General features: G+C 51.8%; 1 protein-coding gene across 3 annotated transcripts in view; it reads right to left on the bottom strand.

The window, feature by feature from the left end:
• Positions 1 to 1,195: 1,195 nt before the first annotated feature.
• Positions 1,196 to 25,306, bottom strand: part of LOC136613065 (rho guanine nucleotide exchange factor 15-like) — a 40,337-nt gene continuing 16,226 nt past the window's right edge. For 2 of the 3 annotated variants that reach the window (XM_066593897.1, XM_066593896.1), the window contains exons 2-16: positions 18,790 to 19,228; positions 10,628 to 11,650; positions 8,281 to 8,314; positions 8,111 to 8,166; positions 7,789 to 8,033; positions 7,499 to 7,659; positions 5,304 to 5,456; positions 5,068 to 5,197; positions 4,882 to 4,956; positions 4,708 to 4,800; positions 4,261 to 4,418; positions 3,648 to 3,794; positions 3,393 to 3,478; positions 3,206 to 3,310; positions 1,196 to 2,646 (exon numbers count right to left, since the gene is read on the bottom strand). In XM_066593897.1, coding sequence (XP_066449994.1) covers positions 2,483 to 2,646; positions 3,206 to 3,310; positions 3,393 to 3,478; positions 3,648 to 3,794; positions 4,261 to 4,418; positions 4,708 to 4,800; positions 4,882 to 4,956; positions 5,068 to 5,197; positions 5,304 to 5,456; positions 7,499 to 7,659; positions 7,789 to 8,033; positions 8,111 to 8,166; positions 8,281 to 8,314; positions 10,628 to 11,650; positions 18,790 to 19,183 — 3,024 coding nt within the window. In that variant the 5' untranslated portion in view covers positions 19,184 to 19,228 and the 3' untranslated portion in view covers positions 1,196 to 2,482. Of the gene's footprint in view, positions 2,647 to 3,205; positions 3,311 to 3,392; positions 3,479 to 3,647; positions 3,795 to 4,260; positions 4,419 to 4,707; positions 4,801 to 4,881; positions 4,957 to 5,067; positions 5,198 to 5,303; positions 5,457 to 7,498; positions 7,660 to 7,788; positions 8,034 to 8,110; positions 8,167 to 8,280; positions 8,315 to 10,627; positions 11,651 to 18,789; positions 19,229 to 22,266; positions 22,709 to 25,306 lie in introns of those variants that run through there. The other variant, XM_066593895.1, reaches the window with a different exon arrangement.

The raw sequence follows: 25,306 nt of genomic DNA on the forward strand, positions 1-25,306 counted from the left end.
TATGTTCCGCCTCCATGGCGCCGGCGTTCTCGCGGAAGCAGAATAGAGACGGATCCTTTTTAGTAACTGCTCTGCACTGGGTGGGAGGCTTCAGGAACGGCAAGGTGGGGGTGCCTCTGCAATAAAGGTGGCTCAGTGGTTAGCAGCGCCGCGGTCCTAGGTTCAAGTCTCAGACGAGGCAGTATCAACTTTGAAAAACTTCATCCATACGTTGTCCATTGTCAGATCTGAACCTAAGACTGCAGTGCTACAAGGGAACAGCTGAGCCAACAAGAAGAATACACATGAGAACCTACAACCTCCATGTAGATGTCGCCCTCAGTCAGACATGAACCCCAGTGTTACAAGGCAAGCGTGATAGCCACTGAGCCACCAGGCTTCCTCCTGCCGGAGAGAATATCTTCTCTGAAGGAGGATGGAGAAGGAAGGAGCCTGGTGGCTCAGTTGTTAGCACTGCCGCCTTGGGGTCCAAGGTTCACATTTGATGAATCATCATCTCCATGGACTTTGTACCTGCTCACTTGTTGACAATCTACGTAGAAGGAAGAGCAGGCAGTTGTTGGCAGTGGTGCCCGGCGGCGCTCGAGTTGTAGATCTGATCAAAAACAACATCGGGAAGGAGTTTTTCAAAGTTGATGTTGCCCTGGATGAGACCTGAACCTAGGATGGCAGCGCTGCTAACCACTGAGCCACATTCATTGAAGAGGCATCACTACCACCTCCTTCCTCCTGTCCAGCAGAGGCTCACGGTAAAGGATTGGTTTCAGAAGCTGATAGGCAGATGTAAGCGGATGTAAGCGGCGCGCTCGCGGACGCCTTCCAATCCACGTTCATTTCACCATTTGTATTCTCAATGGATCCGCCAAAAAGCCGCTGGTGTGAATGAGCCCTAAAAGATCTAAAAACACTGAAGCCGCCCATTTTGTGTCACTCTCAGACTTTTTGGCCCGACTGTCTGCTGCAAAACTCTAACAGGATTAACGTATTTCGGTGAGCGGGGTCTCTGCCGCGGCCCCCCAAACTCCAGTCGGCGTTGGAGAAGCTGAAACCTGTGTGAGCACGGCCAGATCCTCCACATAGACTCTTCTATACGGGGAGACGTCAACCATCCCATTCCGGAAGGGACGGGCGTCTGCCACGGACTAGAGCGCCGCATCAGGCGGGTCTAACCCCCCAAATGACACCAGAGCGCCGACACCAGAGAAATGTTTTACTTCACGTGATTTGAAATGACAAACACAGGACACGTTTTTGGCAGCCATCAAAATACACAAGACAAGAACGATACTTCCCTATATACATAAAACAACATGGATTTGGCGGATCCAACCCCCAGAGATAAAACCCTTCATTGTCCGCTACAAGATGGCGGCATGCATGTGCTTTCCTTCATGGATTCTGCTCCTTCGGCCATCAGAGGTCACCATGGTCTCTAGTGCCGACCGTGGACACTCCCAGTGCGCTCTATACGCCATAACACAGTACTGGCAGTGGTAGGTCAGCGACATGTCTGCATATACCAAGTGGTCCATCTAGAGGGACCAACGTCCATCACAGCACAGCCCATCCTTCAAACAACCCAACTTGGGAGATTACAGCACTGAGATCATCCTATTCTGGAGAAGGACCCTTTCTGCGAACACATAGAAACCGCACCAACATGCCACGATGACGAGACGTCCACCTCACACCTACAGGAGACACCTTGTGGACAGCTTTCCTTCTCCATTTTCTTGGCGACTGTGCTTGACTGTAGAATCTTTAAGGCTCTTTGTAACGTAGAAAACCTTAGAAAAGACCACCCCGAGGTCTCAAGCAATGTCCTGGGATGAAACGCTAGATACCCAAGGAAGGTCTAGAACCACTTTGAACACATTAAGATTTGAAAAAAAAAAAAAAAAGACCAAAACCCTGGACTGAGGCGAGACGGACCTCATAAAAAGCCCTAGAGGTTCAACAGTGCAAAATCATGTCGCGAAATCCTCGAATTCGACATCATTGAGGACATCTTGGGGTCCATTTCCTTCACACATGATTGCACTATGGGGAGACCACTAACCTCGTCCGTAGACACGGAGGCTCATTAGGACCACCAGGAGCCGATAACGGAACTGAATCCTTGGTTAGGACATTTGTGCTTCAGGCTCAGGCGGTCGTCACCTCATAAGGCGGTTTTGGCAGAGCAAGCGACCTCGATCTCGCACTAGACACGGGATGATCTACCAGCAGAAGACCTGTCCAGTTCAGGTCATTGGGAGCAGTTGGCCCCGTAGGCCTTCCAGTGCGTGGCCCAGCATCACAATCAGAATTGGTCCCTTTCCTGACTTTCCCATCCAGTTCTTGTAGAAAATAGCAGCAGATAAATGTCCTTCCTTCTGTGGTTCTATTCAAGACCAAAGTCAGCGGAACGAGCCGAACGCCCAGCGCCGTAATGCACGATGTTCCCGACCTGTTAAGTCTTCAGTCACAAACCCAACTCTCCTCAGGTCTCGCCCGGACGGGTCACCAGCTGCCGGGCAGCCTGAAGGACTCGGTAACGTTCCCGCAGATTCCTCCTCCGGACATGTTCATTGGTGATCTCCTGGACGTAACGTGAGGGGAACCAACCCTTCTTCCCGTCCGACAGCCGAATGCCCTCATACCAACCTGATAGCAGAAGACAGAAGAACCCGTCAGATTGTGGAAGTGCCATGCTTAACCCCGTACGCCCCAGGATGTACATTCATGTCCTGACCATGCAGGCTAATCCTACTCCATACAGGGTGGGTCTTTAACAGCCGACACCTACCCACAACAGCTGCAATCGGCTGGCGCTGATCGAGGCTATTAACCCTTTTAATGCTGCTGTCAGTTCTGACAGCAGCATTTAATAGCCCTGATCAGTATTAAGAAACCCAAACAGCCCCCCTACAATGAGATTGCGAGGCGCCATGGCAGCCTTCTGAAGGACTACCTATCAGAACGTGGTGTAATGTAATACTATGTAAAATGTAAAAAAAAGAGTTTAAAAAAAAAAAAAAGTTTTATTATTAGGAAAAAATAAAAGATTTAATTAAAAAAAAAAAAATCAAAGCAAAAATAAATAAATAAACAAATCGACTAAGAATGGATGAATAAAGAGCAAAGCCTTGGACCCAACACCAAACGTCAGGGTCATTACCATCCAGTATAGAGTGTCAGCGCTACATTACTACTCCCCACACACCTTCGGACGTCTTGCACAGGACGTTGATGATGTCGGCAGGGTCCAGTGTCAACTCGTCAGCCTGGGTGGCGGTGTACTGCTCCACGCAGTGGACCTGGGGGCAATCTGAGAACAGAGACAGGAAATGACATCATAAGAGCCCCAGACATCATTAAACGACTGCAGAAATCAGCAACCAGAAACTCACCCCAGTCCTCATAAATGGTGTCACTGCCGGAAGACGCATCCGAGGTCTTGCTGGGGAACGCTGCCACCCAACGCTGCAAGTCAGACCTGAGCAAAGACAGAGGCACGGATGAGACTCAAAGCCCCTTTCCTATGACCCTGCAGAAGGGATGGGGTGGCTCATAGCCCCCCTCTTCATAACCTTGCGGGGTGAGGTGGGGAGGTCTGGGCTCATAGCCCCCTTCCCCATCACCCTGCGGGGGGCGGAGTTACTCACTGAGAGGGTGCCTTAAACAGCCGATCGCATGTTTTCCTCTGAGAATTCTCCAGCAGAGTCAGGAAGAAGCTGTTCTCCATGGTGGGGCAGGACTGGAGTTGGACTAGGGAGCGATGTGCGTAATCCAGGACAACGTGTCTGTCAGAGCTAGAAGGAGAGTAAAAGGAAAAACAAGATGGAAATGTGGCAAAGATTGATAATCATGAAGTACAGGCTGCCAGAGGCCGAGGCTGAAATACACCTTATTACATTACAGTCTCTTCCCCATACTTTACACTGCAGCTCAGCCTGTTCAAACTGGCTGCTTTATACGTGCACAACCTCAGCCAAAAAAAGAGGGGCGAGGGCAAAAGGACGAGAGGGGCGGAGGAGCAAGACAAAAGGACGAGAGGGGAGAGGCAAAAGGACGAGAGGGGCGGAGGAGCAAGACAAAAGGACGAGAGGGGAGAGGCAAAAGGACGAGAGGGGCGGAGGAGCAAGACAAAAGGACGAGAGGGGAGAGGCAAAAGGACGAGAGGGGCGGAGGAGCAAGACAAAAGGACGAGAGGGGCGGAGGAGCAAGACAAAAGGACGAGAGGGTAGAGTGATAATAATAATACGGATAAAGTTTAACCTTTTTTTCTGGGTAATAAGCAGGAAGTCATTGAAGAGGAAGAAGTAAACAGGGGAGAGCTTGGTGGGTTTGATCCCGAAAAGACTCCCCTTCTGCTGCACCTCGCTGAGCTCCCCCTGCTTCTCCAGGAAGCGGTTGTGAGATATGATGGGGATGGCCTAAAACAAAACACATTAGAAGAGGATATCATTGCACTACAAGGCCTGAGACCACACCCATGAACAGATGACATCATCACACTACAAGGACAGAGACCACACCCAAGAATAGATGACATCATCACACTGTAAAGACAGAGACCACACCCATGAACAGATGACATCATCACACTACAAGGACAGAGACCACACCCAAGAATAGATGACATCATCACACTGTAAAGACAGAGACCACACCCAAGAATAGATGACATCATCACACTGTAAAGACAGAGACCACACTCCTCACCTTCATCTTATCAAACTCAATCTTGGAGGAGATGTAGATGAGCTCTTCCGTCTGCTTCATACGACCGACCTCGCGATTACATTCCTGGATGATCTGCGGGGGTCAGGACACGTGTGTGACATGCCTGTCAGGTAATAACATTTTACGCATCGCACGTGTAGCCGTGTAGAATACCTTTGAAACAGCATCCAGGGCTTTGCTGGCATTTTGTTCGCCCTCGGATCCCTCCTCTGTCCTCTTCAATATATTCTATGGAAGATGAAGAAAGCACAAGAGGTCATGTGACACATAAGTGGGGAAACGGGCGGTGGCGGTACTACAGAGCGATGCAGGGGCGGAGCCAGACTGCGCATATTGTACCTCGATCAGCATCTTGATACGGGTGATTCTCTGGAAGGGCAGCAGCAGAAAAGACATAAAGGGCAAGCGCTGGCACTGGGGCAATTCCTGCAACCGGCAAAGAATGGCGTGAAACTGCGGGTTCTTCTCCCTGAGAGGAAAAAAACCCAAAACACTTATTCAGGGGCGCACAGAAACCCTCTGTGAATATGCAGGCATCACATGCACCCCCTAAGGCAGAGGTGCCCGCTACTCACATGAGTTCGCTGTATGTCTTTTCCTGGTAGACCTGATTCCGGACATAATCTATATATACGGAAAAGTGATGTATGGCGTGATGGAATATAATGTCGCACACATCCGAAATAACAACGTCTTCATCGACTCGAGACTCCAAGTCCACAAGGAAACTGCAAAAATAATAAAGCTGCATTAGGTCGCCAACGGTAAACGCTACATAGCATCATGTAATAGGGGGCGGTCACTATCGGTACATGCGGCATATATAATACGGGGCAGTCACTATCGGTACATGCGGCATATATAATACGGGGCGGTCACTATCGATACATGCGGCATATATAATACGGGGCGGTCACTATCGGTACATGCGGCATATATAATACGGGGCGGTCACTATCGATACATGCGGCATATATAATACGGGGCAGTCACTATCGGTACATGCGGCATATATAATACGGGGCGGTCACTATCGGTACATGCGGCATATATAATACGGGGCGGTCACTATCGGTACATGCGGCATATATAATACGGGGCGGTCACTATCGGTACATGCGGCATATATAATACGGGGCGGTCACTATCGGTACATGCGGCATATATAATACGGGGCGGTCACTATCGGTACATGCGGCATATATAATACGGGGCGGTCACCATCGGTACATGCGGCATATATAATACGGGGCGGTCACCATCGGTACATGCGGCATATATAATACGGGGCGGTCACCATCGGTACATGCGGCATATATAATACGGGGCGGTCACCATCGGTACATGCGGCATATATAATACAGGGCAGTCACTATCGGTACATGCGGCATATATAATACGGGGCGGTCACTATCGGTACATGCGGCATATATAATACGGGGCGGTCACTATCGGTACATGCGGCATATATAATACGGGGCGGTCACTATCGGTACATGCGGCATATATAATACAGGGCAGTCACTATCGGTACATGCGGCATATATAATACAGGGCAGTCACTATCGGTACATGCGGCATATATAATACGGGGCGGTCACTATCGGTACATGCGGCATATATAATACGGGGCGGTCACTATCGGTACATGCAGCATATATAATACGGGGCGGTCACTATCGGTACATGCGGCATATATAATACGGGGCGGTCACTATCGGTACATGCGGCATATATAATACGGGGCGGTCACTATCGGTACATGCGGCATATATAATACAGGGCAGTCACTATCGTTACATATAATACGGGGCGGTCACTATCGATACATGCGGCATATATAATACGGGGCAGTCACTATCGTTACATGCGGCATATATAATACGGGGCGGTCACTATCGGTACATGCGGCATATATAATACAGGGCAGTCACTATCGGTACATGCGGCATATATAATACGGGGCGGTCACTATCGGTACATGCGGCATATATAATACGGGGCGGTCACTATCGGTACATGCGGCATATATAATACGGGGCGGTCACTATCGGTACATGCGGCATATATAATACGGGGCGGTCACTATCGGTACATGCGGCATATATAATACGGGGCAGTCACTATCGGTACATGCGGCATATATAATACAGGGCAGTCACCATCGGTACATGCGGCACATATAATACGGGGCGGTCACTATCGGTACATGCGGCATATAATACGGGGCGGTCACTATCGGTACATGCGGCATATATAATACGGGGCAGTCACTATCGGTACATGCAGCATATATAATACGGGGCGGTCACTATCGGTACATGCAGCATATATAATACGGGGCGGTCACTATCGGTACATGCGGCATATATAATACGGGGCAGTCACTATCGGTACATGCGGCATATATAATACGGGGCGGTCACTATCGGTACATGCGGCATATATAATACGGGGCGGTCACTATCGGTACATGCAGCATATATAATACGGGGCGGTCACTATCGGTACATGCGGCATATATAATACGGGGCAGTCACTATCGGTACATGCAGCATATATAATACGGGGCGGTCACTATCGGTACATGCAGCATATATAATACGTGGCGGTCACTATCGGTACATGCGGCATATATAATACAGGGTAGTCACTATCGGTACATGCGGCATATATAATACAGGGCGGTCACCATCGGTACATGCGGCATATATAATACGGGGCGGTCACTATAGTTACATGCGGTATATAATACGGGCCAATCACGCACCTTTCGCTGACTTCTTTCACCTTGAGCACGTTGGAGAACAGAATCTTCTTCTCCCTGATGACCAGTGATTCCTGGAGGTCCCGGGACCCCAGAAAGTGTTCAGTCAACACATTCAGTGAGCGGAGGTATGAGGCTTCAGAGGTCAGAACCTCAAACATGCTCTAAAGGTAAACATAATGGCCAACTGTCAACGCAAATATGATAAGGGGGCGAGCAATGTGAAAACCCTCGCCACTACCCAGAATACATCATCCCTCTGTATACTTGCAGGAGACGGCGACAGCTCTCACCTCTTGCATTTTCTTCTCGTCGTTGCTCATACTTTCCAGGACGCCGCTCTCTATCACAGACGGTAATTCCTGCCACAGGGTGTTGTGGGGCGCCACTGATCGGCGTCCTTGTTTGGGAGAACCCCCGGCAGACAGTGTACTTTCCTGCGAGGAGTCGTAGCTGGTGAAGCTACTGTTGCGGGCCACGGTCTGTCGGCGGATCTCCTTGTTGATCACAGTCTGGCGGTAGGTCTGGTACAGCGGCTCTGGACACGAGATACATGTAGATGAGATCACGTCTACGGACAGACCGACCGCACACACGGCACCCACGGCTACTTACCATCCCGCAGGTGCGATTCCCAGTCTATGGATTTCGGGCTCCTGACACTTGCTGTCCTACAAGTAATTAACAATCTTATTAGTTCATGTGACCAGTATAATGAATAGAGAAGAAAGAAGGGACCAGGAGACTCATCTACACTTATAACACAGGCCAAACCAAACACCAACCTCATCGCCGTACTCTCCGGAGAAAAGTCAGAGTCTGAAAAATGGAAAATAAAAAAATTATTACTACTGCCTTCATCAACAAGAATATAAATCACTATAATACTGCCCCCCTAGGTACAAGGATATAACTACTATAATACTGCCCCCCTAGGTACAAGGATATAACTACTATAATACTGCCCCCTATGTACAAGAATATAACTACTATAATACTGCCCCCTATGTACAAGAATATAACTACTATAATACTGCCTCCTATGTACAAGGATATAACTACTATAATACTGCCCCCTATGTACAAGAATATAACTACTATAATACTGCCCCCTATGTACAAGGATATAACTACTATAATACTGCCCCCTATGTACAAGAATATAACTACTATAATACTGCCCCCTATGTACAAGGATATAACTACTATAATACTGCCCCCCTAGGTACAAGGATATAACTACTATAATACTGCCCCCCTAGGTACAAGGATATAACAACTATAATACTGCCCCCTATGTACAAGAATATAACTACTATAATACTGCCCCCTATGTACAAGGATATAACTACTATAATACTGCCCCCCTAGGTACAAGGATATAACTACTATAATACTGCCCCCCTAGGTACAAGGATATAACTACTATAATACTGCCCCCCTAGGTACAAGGATATAACTACTATAATACTGCCCCCTATGTACAAGAATATAACTACTATAATACTGCCCCCTATGTACAAGGATATAACTACTATAATACTGCCCCCCTAGGTACAAGGATATAACTACTATAATACTGCCCCCCTAGGTACAAGGATATAACAACTATAATACTGCCCCCCTAGGTACAAGGATATAACTACTATAATACTGCCCCCTATGTACAAGAATATAACTACTATAATACTGCCCCTTATGTACAAGAATATAACTACTATAATACTGCCCCCTATGTACAAGAATATAACTACTATAATACTGCCCCTATGTACAAGAATATAACTACTATAATACTGCCCCCTATGTACAAGAATATAACTACTATAATACTGCCCCTATGTACAATAATATAACTACTATAATACTGCCCCCTATGTACAAGAATATAACTACTATAATACTGCCCCCTATGTACAAGAATATAACTACTATAATATTGTCTCCTATGTACAAGAATATAACTACTATAATACTGCCCCCTATGTACAAGAATATAACTACTATAATACTGCCCCTTATGTACAAGAATATAACTACTATAATACTGCCCCCTATGTACAAGAATATAACTACTATAATACTGCCCCCTATGTACAAGAATATAACTACTATAATATTGTCTCCTATGTACAATAATATAACTACTATAATACTGCCCCCTATGTACAAGAATATAACTACTATAATATTGTCTCCTATGTACAAGAATATAACTACTATAATACTGCCCCTTATGTACAAGAATATAACTACTATAATACTGCCCCTTATGTACAAGAATATAACTACTATAATACTGCTCCCTATGTACAAGAATATAACTACTATAATACTGCCCCTATGTACAAGAATATAACTACTATAATACTGTCCCCTATGTACAAGAATATAACTACTATAATACTGCCCCCTATGTACAAGAATATAACTACTATAATACTGCCCCTATGTACAAGAATATAACTACTATAATACTGCCCCCTATGTACAATAATATAACTACTACAATACTGCCCCCTATGTACAAGAATATAACTACTATAATACTGCCCCCTATGTACAAGAATATAACTACTATAATATTGTCTCCTATGTACAAGAATATAACTACTATAATACTGCCCCCTATGTACAAGAATATAACTACTATAATACTGCTCCCTATGTACAAGAATATAACTACTATAATACTGCCCCCAATGTACAAGAATATAACTACTATAATACTGCCCCCTATGTACAGGAATATAACTACTATAATACTGCCCCCTATGTACAAGAATATAACTACTATAATACTGCCCCCTATGTACAAGAATATAACTATTATAATACTGCCCCCTATGTACAAGAATATAACTACTATAATACTGCCCCCTTTGTACAAGAATATAACTACTATAATACTGCCCCCTATGTACAAGAATATAACTACTATAATACTGCCCCCTATGTACAAGAATATAACTACTATAATACTGCCCCCTATGTACAAGAATATAACTGCCATAATACTGCCCCTTATAGCCCAGACCATAATATTTCTGTCTCCCCTCCTGTTACGGTGTAGAGCAGCCCTCGGTATATATGATGGGAGTATTGTCGGTTGAGGGCAGGCTCACCGCTCACCATTTGCGCCATCCACTGAGGCTCCGGCCTCTTTTCCCTTATATAAAGCTTCAACAGGAAGACTGTTTGAGGTAATTTTCTTGTCTTTGTCCATCATCTCCTCTGTGCTGCCCAGCGAATACCTTTTTAAAGAACCTTTTCTCAAAAACGGAGGTGGAGCTGGAGGTGGAGGCGGGGCTGCTCCTCTGGGCGGTTTGCTGGGTACCTTGGGAGGTAAGGTTGGCGGAGGCTCTGGCACGTCACATGACAGAGCAGGCACTTTGCTCCTGCGGGCGGGCTTCCTGATCTTACAGCGTGAATCTCCGGCACCTCTTAGGGTCACTGGATCAGCACTGGGCTGCGCCGAGTCACTGACCGCCACCTCTGTGGAGAAGACGTCATCCGAGAAGGAGATGCTCTTGGATTTAGCCTGGGCGTGGTCCGGCGCTGGACAAGGCACTGCGGGCTCTGAGCGGTCACCATCTAGGTTACCAGCGGCTTTGGCCTTCCTATGGGATGGCGGCCCATGCTTGGGAATTTCTGGGGCGGTGCTCGCCCTCCCGGACTTCGGGGAGTTTCCTTCCTCACACGTCGGCAGATCACCATTAAAACTCTGCTCCCCCGTCAGCTTGTAGGATGTAAGAACGACGCTGCTCCTCACTCTCTCGTTACCAACGCCCTCAGCAGCGTCCTGCCGCGATCGCTCCGCGTACTTCAACGACCTTCGTCTTACCGGGTAACAGGTTCCGACGTTCATCTTGTCTTTGAGGTGCCAAGAACCCCATTTCCCGCCCTCCTCATCCTCGTCTTCGTTCATGGATAGGACTCTCTGGAAGACACCGCTGTCATCAGAAGAGTCCGAGGCTTCGTTGACATGAAGGCCGGGAGATACCACTGAGGATTCTGGGAGCCACACCAACACCATGCCCGGCCGCTGCTGGTGGCAGGCACAGCAGCATCTGGAAGGGCAGGCCGGTCGGGGCAGGCAGGACGCCATCTTGGACTGTCGCTCATCTGGGTCTTGAAAGATTTTTGGAGGTAGTGCTGGAAGAACAGAGAAGACGTGTCAAGGAGAGAACGCTGGAGGAGACATCAGCCATACGGAGGGATCTCATACTACGCCACCACCGCGAACCACAAGTCCCCGCAACTCCAGGCCGACCTATTACACGTCATGTGACCGGTCATTCAAGTGACCCTCCTGCTCTGGGCAAACAAAGATGGCCACAGCAGCTTCCCTGGCCACCCGATGTACGCCGTAAGTAGTACGCATCCGTAGTCCACGACCTTCCATGCCGCGCGGCTTGTTAGCCAGAGCAGTATGCGGAGACTAATGACGCGTACTATACACAGAATCAGGTAGTCAGGGTGCGGCCATCTTTGTTTGCTCAGGGCTGGAGGGTCGTTTTAACCCCTTAATGACTGCCCTATAGTGTTGTACAGCAGCTGCTCAGGGTGTTCTGATGGGACGTCTTAGAGGAGGGTACCGGCGCTCTGCGCTCCCGAAACCTTGGCTTTTATCAACAGCCTCTGCGCGCCGATTGGAGACCACTAACTGTAACCTCTTAGATCCCACGGTCATAGCGCCTGCAGCATCTGAGTACGACAGAGGGGGGCGCTCACCGCCACGCCAATACTTTACTCTGGTAGCTGAAGTTCTCACAAATCTGCAATAAGCAACCGCCTATTGGGTAAAGCGGCAGGAAAAGGGGGTTTGTGTTCCTCCACCTCTGGGCACTTTTACACGACAGTTTGTGGAGCGGGTCCAAAATACGGAAGACGGGCAAATCTTTCCATCCTACTTCCCCCACTCCTGGTTTTGGCTCGTGTGAAAGCGCCCTAAATAACAGAACTGGAAAAATGAAACGATCAAGAAGTCGAAGTACAAAAAACGAAAAAGGTCAAACTACAAACAGTCCGAGCCGACAGCGGCGACACGAGGAGGACAGGAGGCGTACAGAAAAAAACAAGTTATCTGGCCGCACCGCGCTCCGACCGCGACGCGCCGCAACGTTTACAAGCCGACAGTGAGCGGCGAAGAGAAAAAGTTAAACTCTGGGAGGTCGGCACAAAGACGGCAAGATCTGAAAGAAAACGCAAAATGTCGTCCGGGAGGGCCATGAAGTCTGCGTCATCCCCTAATCGTTAACCGTTTCCGCATTTCGCAGTCTTGCGACATTTATTTACTATAATCGGTTACCACTTCCGTTTCAGCATAAGTTCTTCAGATTTGGACTTTTCCCTAAATGCTCTTTCGTCGCCTCCTGAGATTTGCGCGCATAAAGAAAGACGCACAACAAACACGTTGATTTTCTGCGTTTATCTGCAGCGAATACGCAGATTTCCGGCGCAGGTTGTGCGCATTTACATTGGCCCACTGATTTCAATGGGCACTTGTACTGCGCAAATACACAGAAGATCCTCCACTCCACACACGACCGCCCATCCTGCGAAAATACAGACATGTGAGCGAACCGGCTGCAGGCAATGGGCGCTATATACTGCATATTACACAGTACGCAGATACACTGGTGCGAACAAGCGCAGAGCTGCGTGCGGCCGCCGCGGTCATAGGGTGCACTATACACCCCGCATGCCATGATGGCCGCCCTATTATGTCCCCGAAGAGAGAATCAGGAAAAAACTGCTCCGTCTGACGCTCCTGCGGCTCTTCTAGCATTCCGACATTACAGCGCTCCATCTCCGGATGGCGCCGTCGCCCCTTACACACTGCAGCCAACGCCGAGGTCTTTTGACCTAATTTGTTAATTCCAGCCCAAATCTCGAAGGAGCGTCTGACGGCTTAAATAATCTCCTTATCGTTAATCACCGGGCGGCGAAGAGCGTCGCTCCCAGCTCGCCCGCCGCAGGCTTCATCAGCCCCATTACAGAACGCCATTCACACGAGGGGGAGAAGACGCACGGATTTTGGGGCCCGACGTAGGTTTTCTATACGCCACAAAATCCTGGCTGAAAAACACTGTCTGTGTCCGAAGAAAGGCGGCTCCGCCCCCGGACGCGCGGGACGTACGGCCTCATTCACCGCGTACTGCGCACATATACATGCATTACATTGGAGTAATTCAGATCTGCGTATTCCACCGCGCAGGAAAAAACAAATATGGCGGCACGTCCTGTTTAGGTTGTATTGCCGACTCAAGTCTGACATCACAAACACACATGAAATCAGCGGGGTTCTTGCGGGTTTTTTGCGTGCGCAAAGCACGACAATCCATGTGCAAAGAAAGTAATACGCAGGGAATACGCACAACCGCGGGCCATGAAAACTGCATCCCCCCCCCGTGTGAATGAGGCCTAATCTGTGTGAGGCTGTAGCTGCAGGCACTACCCTCCTTCACCACTAGGGGCTCTAGTACACCCCCGAAACCCTCCCCCACCCCCAATACTGACCCCCTGTTCTGCAGAAGAGGCCGCCTGCTGATATGTCTAGGACCCCCGGCTTTCCCCTCTTCCCGCTCCGCTGGCTCGGAGGCTCTGGGCGTAGTGGTCAGACATCAGGGGGCAGGTGACAGACGATGGGTGGGGAGGAAGGGATAGGGTTTCAGCTCCCAAATACAAGAGGGGGTTGTTAACTCTTTGTGGCTTGCAGAAATCACACAGATCTAGAAGGACCGGGGGGCTCGTGGACAGCGGACATCAGGGGGCGCTCCTAAAATAGTCATCGCAGCTCAGAAGACTGGTCCAAAGAGCTGACAATCTACTCTGCCGGGTTCCACAAGATCTAGATCACTTCCCCTTTAAGAACCGCTCCCCACGAACCCCCAGAAGACGCCCTCGGGGGACGCCCGCACCAGGCGTGAAAACACAGCGGCAAACAGTAACATTTGCTGTGATTATCCACAACAAAGTGGCGCGTTCCGGTCCAGACGGTTTCCACCAGGCTGTGCGGCGGCGGCGCGGTCCAAGATACACGGATCCGCATCGCACTCCTACACCCAACATTACTGGGCCATGTGTATTGTGAGAAAAAAAATGGCGGTCGCATGAAAACGCAATGTGATTTGTAAGGCAGCATGTCCACGGGCGGATGTGATTTGTGGCACCTGCACGCGAGATGGGCAAGACAAGCCGACGGTGGAGAAGCATCGGGCGTCCGCAGCAGGCTTCCTTCTAGCGTGGCTCCACTCATCTCTATGGGAGCGGACGATCCGCGGCGCATCCGCAAATACAGGTTCACTGCTGAGGTGGGGAAAGGATGGGAGGCGGGGTTGCGGACGGGAGGCGGGGTTGCAGACGGGAGGCGGGGTTGCGGATATTTTCTGCGCAGATGATCCGCAGTGCTTCCGCACGAGAAAAAAGAAAACCACACTCTGCAATCTCCCGCAAGTAATAAAAAAAAAAAAAAATCTATTCAAGGCCTCCTGCACACGGGCGGCTTTGCATTGCAGAATGACGCAGCTCCTGCGACTATCGCCATAGCAACGGCGCGGCATTCTCTTCAATGCAGATGTGCCAGCCGTCGGGAACAGAGTTGGGTCTCGGTTGTCATGTAACATGCCGATAGCAACCAGTCTCCCGACCCTTCTCTTCCCGGTCCTGTCCCTAGCAACCAGTGTGTTGACCTTCTCTTCCCGGTCCCTAGCAACCAGTGTGTCCGACCTTCTCTTCATGGTCCCTAGCAACCAGTGCGTCGACCTTCTCTTTCTGATCATGTCCCTAGCAACCAGTGCGCCGCCCTTCTCTAGCCGATCATGTCCCTAGCAACCAGTGCGCCGCCCTTCTCTAGCCGGTCCCGTCCCTAGCAACCAGTGCGCCGCCCTTCTCTAGCCGGTCCCGTCCCTAGCAACCAGTGCGCCGCCCTTCTCTAGCCGGTCCCGTCCCTAGCAACCAGTGCGCCGCCCTTCTCTAGCCGGTCCCGTCCCTAGCAACCAGTGCGCCGCCCTTCTCTAGCCGGTCCCGTCCCTAGCAACCAGTGCGCCGCCCTTCTCTAGCCGGTCCCGTCCCTAGCAACCAGTGCGCCGCCCTTCTCTAGCCGGTCCCGTCCCTAGCAACCAGTGCGCCGCCCTTCTCTAGCCGGTCCCGTCCCATTCCACCAGCCTGCGGCCCTTCTCTTCCTGGTCCCGTCCCATTCCACCAGCCTGCGGCCCTTCTCTTCCTGGTCATGCCCCATTCCACCAGCCTGCGGCCCTTCTCTTCCTGGTCATGCCCCATTCCACCAGTCTGCGGCCCTTCTCTTCCTGGTCATGCCCCATTCCACCAGTCTGCGGCCCTTCTCTTCCTGGTCATGCCCCATTCCACCAGTCTGCTGCCCTTCTCTTCCTGGTCATGTCCCATTCCACCAGTCTGCTACCCTTCTCTTCCTGGTCATGTCCCACTCCACCAGTCTGCTGCCCTTCTCTTCCCGGTCATGTCCCACTCCACCAGTCTGCTGCCCTTCTCTTCCCGGTCATGTCCCACTCCACCAGTCTGCGGCCCTTCTCTTCCCGGTCATGTCCCATTCCACCAGTCTGCTGCCCTTCTCTTCCTGGTCATGTCCCATTCCACCAGTCTGCTGCCCTTCTCTTCCTGGTCATGTCCCATTCCACCAGTCTGCTGCCCTTCTCTTCCTGGTCATGTCCCATTCCACCAGTCTGCTGCCCTTCTCTTCCTGGTCATGTCCCATTCCACCAGTCTGCTGCCCTTCTCTTCCTGGTCATGTCCCATTCCACCAGTCTGCTGCCCTTCTCTTCCTGGTCATGTCCCATTCCACCAGTCTGCTGCCCTTCTCTTCCTGGTCATGTCCCGTTCCACCAGTCTGCTGCCCTTCTCTTCCTGGTCATGTCCCGTTCCACCAGTCTGCTGCCCTTCTCTTCCTGGTCATGTCCCGTTCCACCAGTCTGCTGCCCTTCTCTTCCTGGTCATGTCCCGTTCCACCAGTCTGTTGCCCTTCTCTTCCTGGTCATGTCCCGTTCCACCAGTCTGCTGCCCTTCTCTTCCCGGTCATGTCCCATTCCACCAGTCTGCGGCCCTTCTCTTCCCGGTCATGTCCCATTCCACCAGTCTGCGGCCCTTCACTTGCGGGTCATGTCCCATGCCTTCCCGACACCCAGCTGATATTTACATACAACACGCGTGCCGCACACCCGAAGAACTGGTTTTCCTGCTCCGTCACATTCTGCGCTTGCCTTCCCACAAGGTGACGCTGCAGACAGCTTTGTATGATTCACGTGGGCTGAGAGCAGAGAACAAAAGCTTGTACACAGCACGTGATAGGACACTGTATAACTTTTACATGATGACTGATAACAGAGGACACTAGCATGCAGCATGATATATGTCCGCTGCTAACAGAGGACAACAGCTTGCAAGAGGTTGCAGGAGTCACTGCATGATAATTTACACAATGGCTGATTACAGAGAATTATAGCTGTGCATCCAGTGAAGGGTTAAGCTCCATCACAGCGACAACTGGACAACATTCCCCAGCCACGCCGAAGGCTTCCATCACATTCCTCCCCGGCGGCTCAACAGCTGCATCCTAGGCCAAGGCAGAGGGTACTACAACGCTGAGAGCCCAGAGCTGCCATCTACCCTGTAGAGATGGCACAAAGTGACGCCACAGAGACACGATGAAGGCGACCGGTGACCTCCGTGCCAACATGACGCCACAGAGACACGAGGAGGGCGACCGGTGACCTCCGTGCCAACATGACGCCACAGAGACACGATGAAGGCGACCGGTGACCTCCGTGCCAACATGACGCCACAGAGACACGAGGAGGGCGACCGGTGACCTCCGTGCCAACATGACGCCACAGAGACACGAGGAGGGCGACCGGTGACCTCCGTGCCAACATGACGCCACAGAGACACGAGGAGGGCGACCGGTGACCTCCGTGCCAACATGACGCCACAGAGACACGATGAAGGCGACCGGTGACCTCCGTGCCAACATGACGCCACAGAGACACGAGGAGGGCGACCGGTGACCTCCGTGCCAACATGACGCCACAGAGACACGAGGAGGGCGACCGGTGACCTCCGTGCCAACATGACGCCACAGAGACACGATGAAGGCGACCGGTGACCTCCGTGCCAACATGACGCCACAGAGACACGAGGAGGGCGACCGGTGACCTCCGTGCCAACATGACGCCACAGAGACACGAGGAGGGCGACCGGTGACCTCCGTGCCAACATGACGCCACAGAGACACGAGGAGGGCGACCGGTAACCTCCGTGCCAACATGACGCCACAGAGACACGAGGAGGGCGACCGGTGACCTCCGTGCCAACATGACGCCACAGAGACACGAGGAGGGCGACCGGTGACCTCCGTGCCAACATGACGCCACAGAGACACGAGGAGGGCGACCGGTGACCTCCGTGCCAACATGACGCCACAGAGACACGAGGAGGGCGACCGGTGACCTCCGTGCCAACATGACGCCACAGAGACACGAGGAGGGCGACCGGTAACCTCCGTGCCAACATGACGCCACAGAGACACGAGGAGGGCGACCGGTGACCTCCGTGCCAACATGACGCCACAGAGACACGAGGAGGGCGACCGGTGACCTCCGTGCCAACATGACGCCACAGAGACACGAGGAGGGCGACCGGTAACCTCCGTGGCAACATGACGCCACAGAGACACGAGGAGGGCGACCGGTAACCTCCATGCCAACATTACGGCACAGAGACATGAGGAGGGCGACCTCCGTGCCAACATGAAGCCACCAAGTTAAGTGATAGGTGACATCAGTGCCAGGGAACCGCATGGCATCACAGCACTACTAAATCCAGGTACTTGAAGAGAGGGCAGACGATCTCAGCTGTACCATCGAACGCGCCTGCAGTGGCATCACATAGATCATTGGCCAACACTATAGCCGTGCACAGGTGCCCGCATCAGCCAGCAGCAACATTCTGCCCTAAATAAGGTAAAAATTAAAGACTATCAGACGCGCCATTGTCGGCAATGCCCGGTCCCTGCGCTGCAGTACAAGGTGCCCTGCATGACATGCCAGCAGCAGGAGACGCGACGAGGTAATGCTGGTCGCTCTGCTGGCGAGGAACGGGAATCCCGGTGCCTTCTGTCCTCTGCAAAGAACAAAGGAAAGACTCCGAGAACGCGGCGTTTCTGATATCTCTGACCGCGCCAATTCCATTACAACACAAGTGCAGCCGTAAAATAAAGGTGGCAGTGCCACGCATGACAGCGCGCCCGCTGAGATACTCACGCGGAGGACAGCTCTGCTCATCGTCCTTCTCCACGTCTGACCGTAGGTCGGTGCCCGGCGCCGCCTCCTTGCTCCCCGGTGCCACCTTCTCCTCCTTCGGTTTTGGTGGTACCCGCGGCGGAGGGTCATCACTGCCGCCCCCACCTGGATCCTTCTGGAAGAGGCCGGCGATCTTCTTCACACATACGCCAGAGGTAGCGGCTTCAGCGGTGGGTTCTGGGGGCTCGGGCTGGGCAGCAGGCGGCAGAGGGGTATGCTGCGGGCATGGCAGAGGCTTCTGAGGAGGCTTTGGAGGCAGGTGAGGTGGAGGCCGATTTGGAGGTCTGGCTTTTATGATACGCACAGGCTTCTGTGAAAGGGGGAGGGGAGGAGGCAGAGCATCGGTGATGGACATGGCGGCGGTGCGATCAGAGGGCGGCAGACAGAGTCACGGAGGAACCTGAAAGAGAAGAGACGATTATAAATGGCAGAGTAGATGGCGAGACGAGCGGATAATCAGGAGGACGCAAAACACAAACGTGCCGCCGGAATACGTACTCCTCTCTGGGGAGCACACAGCCCCTCCCCCCACAGGGCGAGGATATATCGGGAGGCAACAGGATGTGCAGCTATTTCCTGACTGCGCACAGGGGGAGGGAGGCCTCTGAGGCGCACAGAGGGGGAGAGGGAGGCCGGCCTCTGAGGCGCACAGAGGGGTGGGGGGGGAGAGGGAGGCCTCTGAGGCGCACAGAGGGGGAGAGGGAGGCCGGCCTCTGAGGCGCACAGAGGGGTGGGGGGGGAGAGGGAGGCCTCTGAGGCGCACAGAGGGGGAGAGGGAGGCCGGCCTCTGAGGCGCACAGAGGGGGGGGGGGGGGAGAGGGAGGCCGGCCTCTGAGGCGCACAGAGGGGGGGGGGGGAGAGGGAGGCCGGCCTCTGAGGCGCACAGAGGGGGGGGGGGGAGAGGGAGGCCGGCCTCTGAGGCGCACAGAGGGGAGGGGGGGGGGGGGGGGGGGGGGGGGAGTCCGGCAGAGAGAAGACAGTATACTGAGGGGGGAGGCTGTATACAGAGAGAGGAGGCCGGTCTCTAATATACACCAAAAGACACAGTATACAGACAGAGGAGGCCGGTCTGCAATATACAGAGAGGAGACAGTATACAGAGGGGGGGGGGGGGCCGTATACAAAGAGGAGGCCGGTCTCTAACATACACAAAAGGACACATTATACAGAGGAGGCCGGTCTCTAATATACAGAAAGAGACAGTATACAGAAGGGGGGAGGTCGGCCTCTAATATACAGAGGGGGGAGGCCGGCATCTAATATACAGAGAGGAGACAGTAAACAGAGAAAGGAGGCCGGCCTCTAATATACAGAAGAAAGGGACAGTATACAGAGATGGGAAGTCGGCCTCTAATATCCAGAGAGAGGAGACATTGTATAGAGGAGGCCGACCTCTAATATACAGAGAGGAGACAGTATACAGAGGGGGGAGGTCGGCCTCTAATATACAGAGAGGAGACAGTATACAGAGGGGGGAGGTCGGCCTCTAATATACAGAGAGGAGACAGTATACAGAGGGGGGAGGTCGGCCTCTAATATACAGAGAGGAGACAGTATACAGAGGGGGGAGGTCGGCCTCTAATATACAGAGAGGAGACAGTATACAGAGGGGGGAGGTCGGCCTCTAATATACAGAGAGGAGACAGTATACAGAGGGGGGAGGTCGGCCTCTAATATACAGAAGAAAGGGACAGTATACAGAGATGGGAAGTCGGCCTCTAATATCCAGAGAGAGGAGACATTGTATAGAGGAGGCCGACCTCGAATATACAAAGGGAACAAACCGTATACAGAGAGGGGAGGACGGTCTCGAATATACAGCGTGGAGAGGCCGGCATGTGATATATACAGGGAGGGGGTTATGTGGAGGCAGGAAAGGCGTCTCCTATTGCTTATATTGTACAGGAAACTCTCCACAGACCACCTGCTGGGAAACAGGAAGACCCTGAATGATGTCACCGCTGCTGCCCCCATTATTAGGGAATTAGTGATGTCACCGCTGCCCCCCCATAATCAGGTGATTACAGTGATGTCACAGCTGCTGCCCCCGTTATCGGGTGATTACAGTGATGTCATAGCTGCTGCCCCCCATAATCAGGTGATTACAGTGATGTCACAGCTGCTGCCCCCGTTATCGGGTGATTACAGTGATGTCATAGCTGCTGCCCCCGTTATTAGGGAATTAGTGATGTCACCGCTGCCCCCATTATCAGGTGATTACAGTGATGTCACAGCTGCTGCCCCCATTATCAGGTGATTATATCCCAGTGATGACATCAGTGCTGTACAGGTATATTGTGATGTCATTCCTCCTGCCCCCGTTATCAGGCGATTACAGTGATGTCACAGCTGCTGCCCCCGTTATCAGGCGATTACAGTGATGTCACAGCTGCTGCCCCCGTTATCAGGCGATTACAGTGATGTCACAGCTGCTGCCCCCATTATCAGGTGATTACAGTGATGTCACCGCTGCTGCCCCCGTTATCAGGCGATTACACTGATGTCACCGCTGCTGCCCCCGTTATCAGGCGATTACACTGATGTCACAGCTGCTGCCCCCGTTATCAGGTGATTACAGTGATGTCATAGCTGCTGCCCCCGTTATCAGGTGATTATGTCCCAGTGATGACATCAGTGCTGTACAGGTATATCGTGATGTCATCCCTCCTGCCCCCGTCATCAGGCGATTACAGTGATGTCACCCACTGCAGCCCCCCCCCCCCCCCGTTATCAGGTGATTACAGTGATGTCATAGCTGCTGCCCCCGTTATCAGGCGATTACAGTGATGTCACCCACTGCAGCCCCCCCCCGTTATCAGGTGATTACAGTGATGTCACAGCTGCTGCCCCCGTTATCAGGTGATTATGTCCAGGTGATGACATCAGTGCTGTACAGGTATATTGTGATGTCATCCCTCCTGCCCCCGTTATCACGTGATTACAGTGATGTCACAGCTGCTGCCCCCGTTATCACGTGACTACAGTGATGTCACAGCTGCTGCCCCCGTTATCAGGTGACTACAGTGATGTCACAGCTGCTGCCCCCCGTTATCAGGTGATTACAGTGATGTCACAGCTGCTGCCCCCCGTTATCAGGTGATTACAGTGATGTCACAGCTGCTGCCCCCCGTTATCAGGTGATTACAGTGATGTCACAGCTGCTGCCCCCGTTATCAGGTGATTACAGTGATGTCACAGCTGCTGCCCCCCGTTATCAGGTGATTACAGTGATGTCACAGCTGCTGCCCCCGTTATCAGGTGATTACAGTGATGTCACAGCTGCTGCCCCCGTTATCAGGTGATTATGTCCCAGTGATGACATCAGTGCTGTACAGGTATATTGTGATGTCACAGCTGCTGCCCCCGTTATCAGGTGATTATGTCCCGTGGCGTCAGGTAAAACATGACGTCAGCGGCCCCAGGTACGGCGGTACTCACACATGGCGGCTCTCCGGCTCCCTCACTCCATCATCGGCCGCTCACCGCCGCTCACAGGAAGCCTCAGACACCGAGCGCAGCCGTCTGCCAGGAGGGCGGGACGGGGCCGGGCCTGGCAGGGAGGAGGGCGGCTATTGTTCTCAGGCTGTCCGTTCCTCCGCGCCCGGAGCCGATGATCCGGCAGCGACCGCCGCACCAGGGATGTGTTACCAGCAGCAGCCAATCAGGCTCTCCTCGCTCTAGCGCAGGTGTGCAGCCAATGAGATCCCGGCTTGAATTTTTGTGAGGGCGGGCTAAGGAATGTAAGCGGGGATCTGATTGGTTGCCACGAGCAACAGCTGAAAGCAGCAGTGAGGGATGGGTTGCTACGGGCAACTACTTCCCATAACTACCCTATTAGTGGTGTGGAGACCTAAAACAGCGGCTGTCGGACTACAACTCCCAGCAGCCCTTACCAGCTGTCCATGCTGGGAGTTGGAGTCCCGCAGACACTGTGGAGCATGGCCGCAGCCCGGTGTGGTTATTGCAGATGATTCTCGCGGTCTGAATGAAGGCCTGATCAGTGCAGATGTTTTGCGCGTCTTCATGGTCCCAGTGTTTCATATGTATTCGCTGTTTCGGCGCCGCTCATTCACGTCTGTAATCTACTGCCCCACAATGCTGCGGTTTGCGGTGAATGAACATATTGAAAGCAACGGGTTCTGTTCGCTGCGGATTCCGTGCGCAAGGAAAACATCTGCGCATAATACGTATTTACGCCTGCGTGAAGGAGCCCTAAAACATGCAAAGGGCGACGGCTGGGCGCTTCTACGGATGCGCCATATTTATCTCTTTAGGTCACAGAATGGCGCACACATACAGCTGACTAAACTTATCTCTGTCGGCGCCTCACCTATTGCGCCATTTTTGCTAACAATAACGGCCATAAAACATGAGGTGACGGCAGCAGGAGCCATAAAGGTGATTAGAGGGCCCGACCTGGGCGCTGTGAAGGGCACGGTCGGACTTGTGTGGCGCCCGGGGCGAGCAGCGTGTTGTGACAGCTGGGAGCGGCGTGTGCTCATACTTGGCACGTCTTGTCTGCCCTTCCCGAGAGTTATAAATATCCACGCCCTGCTGCCTGCGTCACGCCAGATATCAGCGCACCGCGTCCATCCCGCTCCCAGGACGCCGTCTGCAGCAGATGTGCAAATAACGCAGTGAATGGGGAGAGCAGCGAGGGGCGGGCAGAGCAGAGGTGGCGGACGACCGGGGGGGTCACTGCGACGGATTAGGTCTCGCAGGTCACCCCGCAGGGAGTCGTCCCCTGCCGACTGCTATATCAAAGCCTGGCCCAGCTGTGCGATGCAGGCGCCCGCTGTCGTACAGTCCTCCGTGAAACGGAGAAAAACAGCGTGTAACGGTCTATTAGGCTGCAGTGCGTCAATCACAGACCGCGCAGATTTCACCACCTTCAGCCTAAAGGACGTTTGTGTGCATTTTATTGTGTGGACTGAAAAACGAATTACAAAACTTTATTACAAAAAAACCCCCAAAACTTACAGTGAAGAAGGCATCCCTTTGTTAATTCTAAAAATGGATCCAAGCGCATCCAAACATTTACCGCGCATACGATTTTTAAAACATAACTGTCTGCCTAAAACGCTAGCGGTTTACACGTTTTACCTTGTACATTTCGCACAGTAGCGTGGCAGCATCGACTGGCGCCTAGTGATGCATGCCTGCGCACTGAGAATGGCAGCGATATCACTGGCACAGAGTATACGGCCGACTGCACACGGGCACAGGTGCATTGTGGAATCCAGAGCGGGCATCCGCCTCCGGATACCGACCATAGCATGCTATGGCAAAACGCGTTTTCCTGCCCACGGGTGGAAATCAAGTGCTATTTTCCACTTGCGGAGGAGAAATCGGAGCACGCTCTATTTCTGTGCGGATTCCGCACGGACGGCTTTCATTGAAGTAAATGGAAGCCGTCCGACCTTTGGCCCTTCCACAATGACATTGCAGAAAGGTGGCGGATCCCGCGTCATCATCTAGCAACTACGTGGGGAAAGCCGGGGTTTTAAAAAAAAACAAAAAAAACTGCACTGCGCTTCTCCAACGGCTCGCCGTGCGGAGCAAACGCAGTACAGCTGGCTAAAGATGAAAAGCAAGTACGCTCGGATGCTGGCTGAGCATAGGGTCAGATTGTGCTGCAGGCTCCTGCATGCGGAATCCAACCCGGACGTGTGCAGCCGGCATTAGCCTCTGTTATACTCCAGAGCTGCAATCACTATTCTGCTGGTGGAGTCACTGTGTACATACATTACTTATCCAGTACTGCTCCTGAGTTACATCCTGTATTATACTCCAGAGCTGTACTCACTATTCTGCTGGTAGGGTCACTGTGTACATACATTACTTCCCCTGTACTGATCCTGAGTTCCATCCTGTATTATACTCCAGAGCTGCACTCACTATTCTGCTGGTGGAGTCACTGTGTACATACATTACTTATCCTGTACTGATTCTCAGTTACATCCTGTATTATACTCCAGAGCTGCACTCACTATTCTGCTGGTGGAGTCACTGTGTACATACATTACTTATCCTGTACTGACCCTGAGTTACATCCTGTATTATACTCCAGAGCTGCACTCACTATTCTGCTGGTGGAGTCACTGTGTACATACATTACTTATCCTGTACTGATTCTGAGTTACATCCTGTATTATACTGCAGAGCTGCACTCACTATTCTGCTGGTGGAGTCACTGTGTACATACATTACTTACCCTGTACTGCTCCTGAGTTACATCCTGTATTATACTCCAGAGCTGCACTCACTATTCTGCTGGTGGAGTCACTGTGTACATACATTACTTATCCTGTACTGCTCCTGAGTTACATCCTGTATTATCCTGCAGAGCTGTGCTCACTATTCTGCTGGTGGAGTCACAGTGTACATACATTACTTATCCTGTACTGCTCCTGAGTTACATACTGTATTATACTGCAGAGCTGCACTCACTATTCTGCTGGTGGAGTCACTGTGTACA

Source organism: Eleutherodactylus coqui, chromosome 2 (assembly GCF_035609145.1).
Source record: "Eleutherodactylus coqui strain aEleCoq1 chromosome 2, aEleCoq1.hap1, whole genome shotgun sequence".
Classification (NCBI taxonomy): domain Eukaryota; kingdom Metazoa; phylum Chordata; class Amphibia; order Anura; family Eleutherodactylidae; genus Eleutherodactylus; species Eleutherodactylus coqui.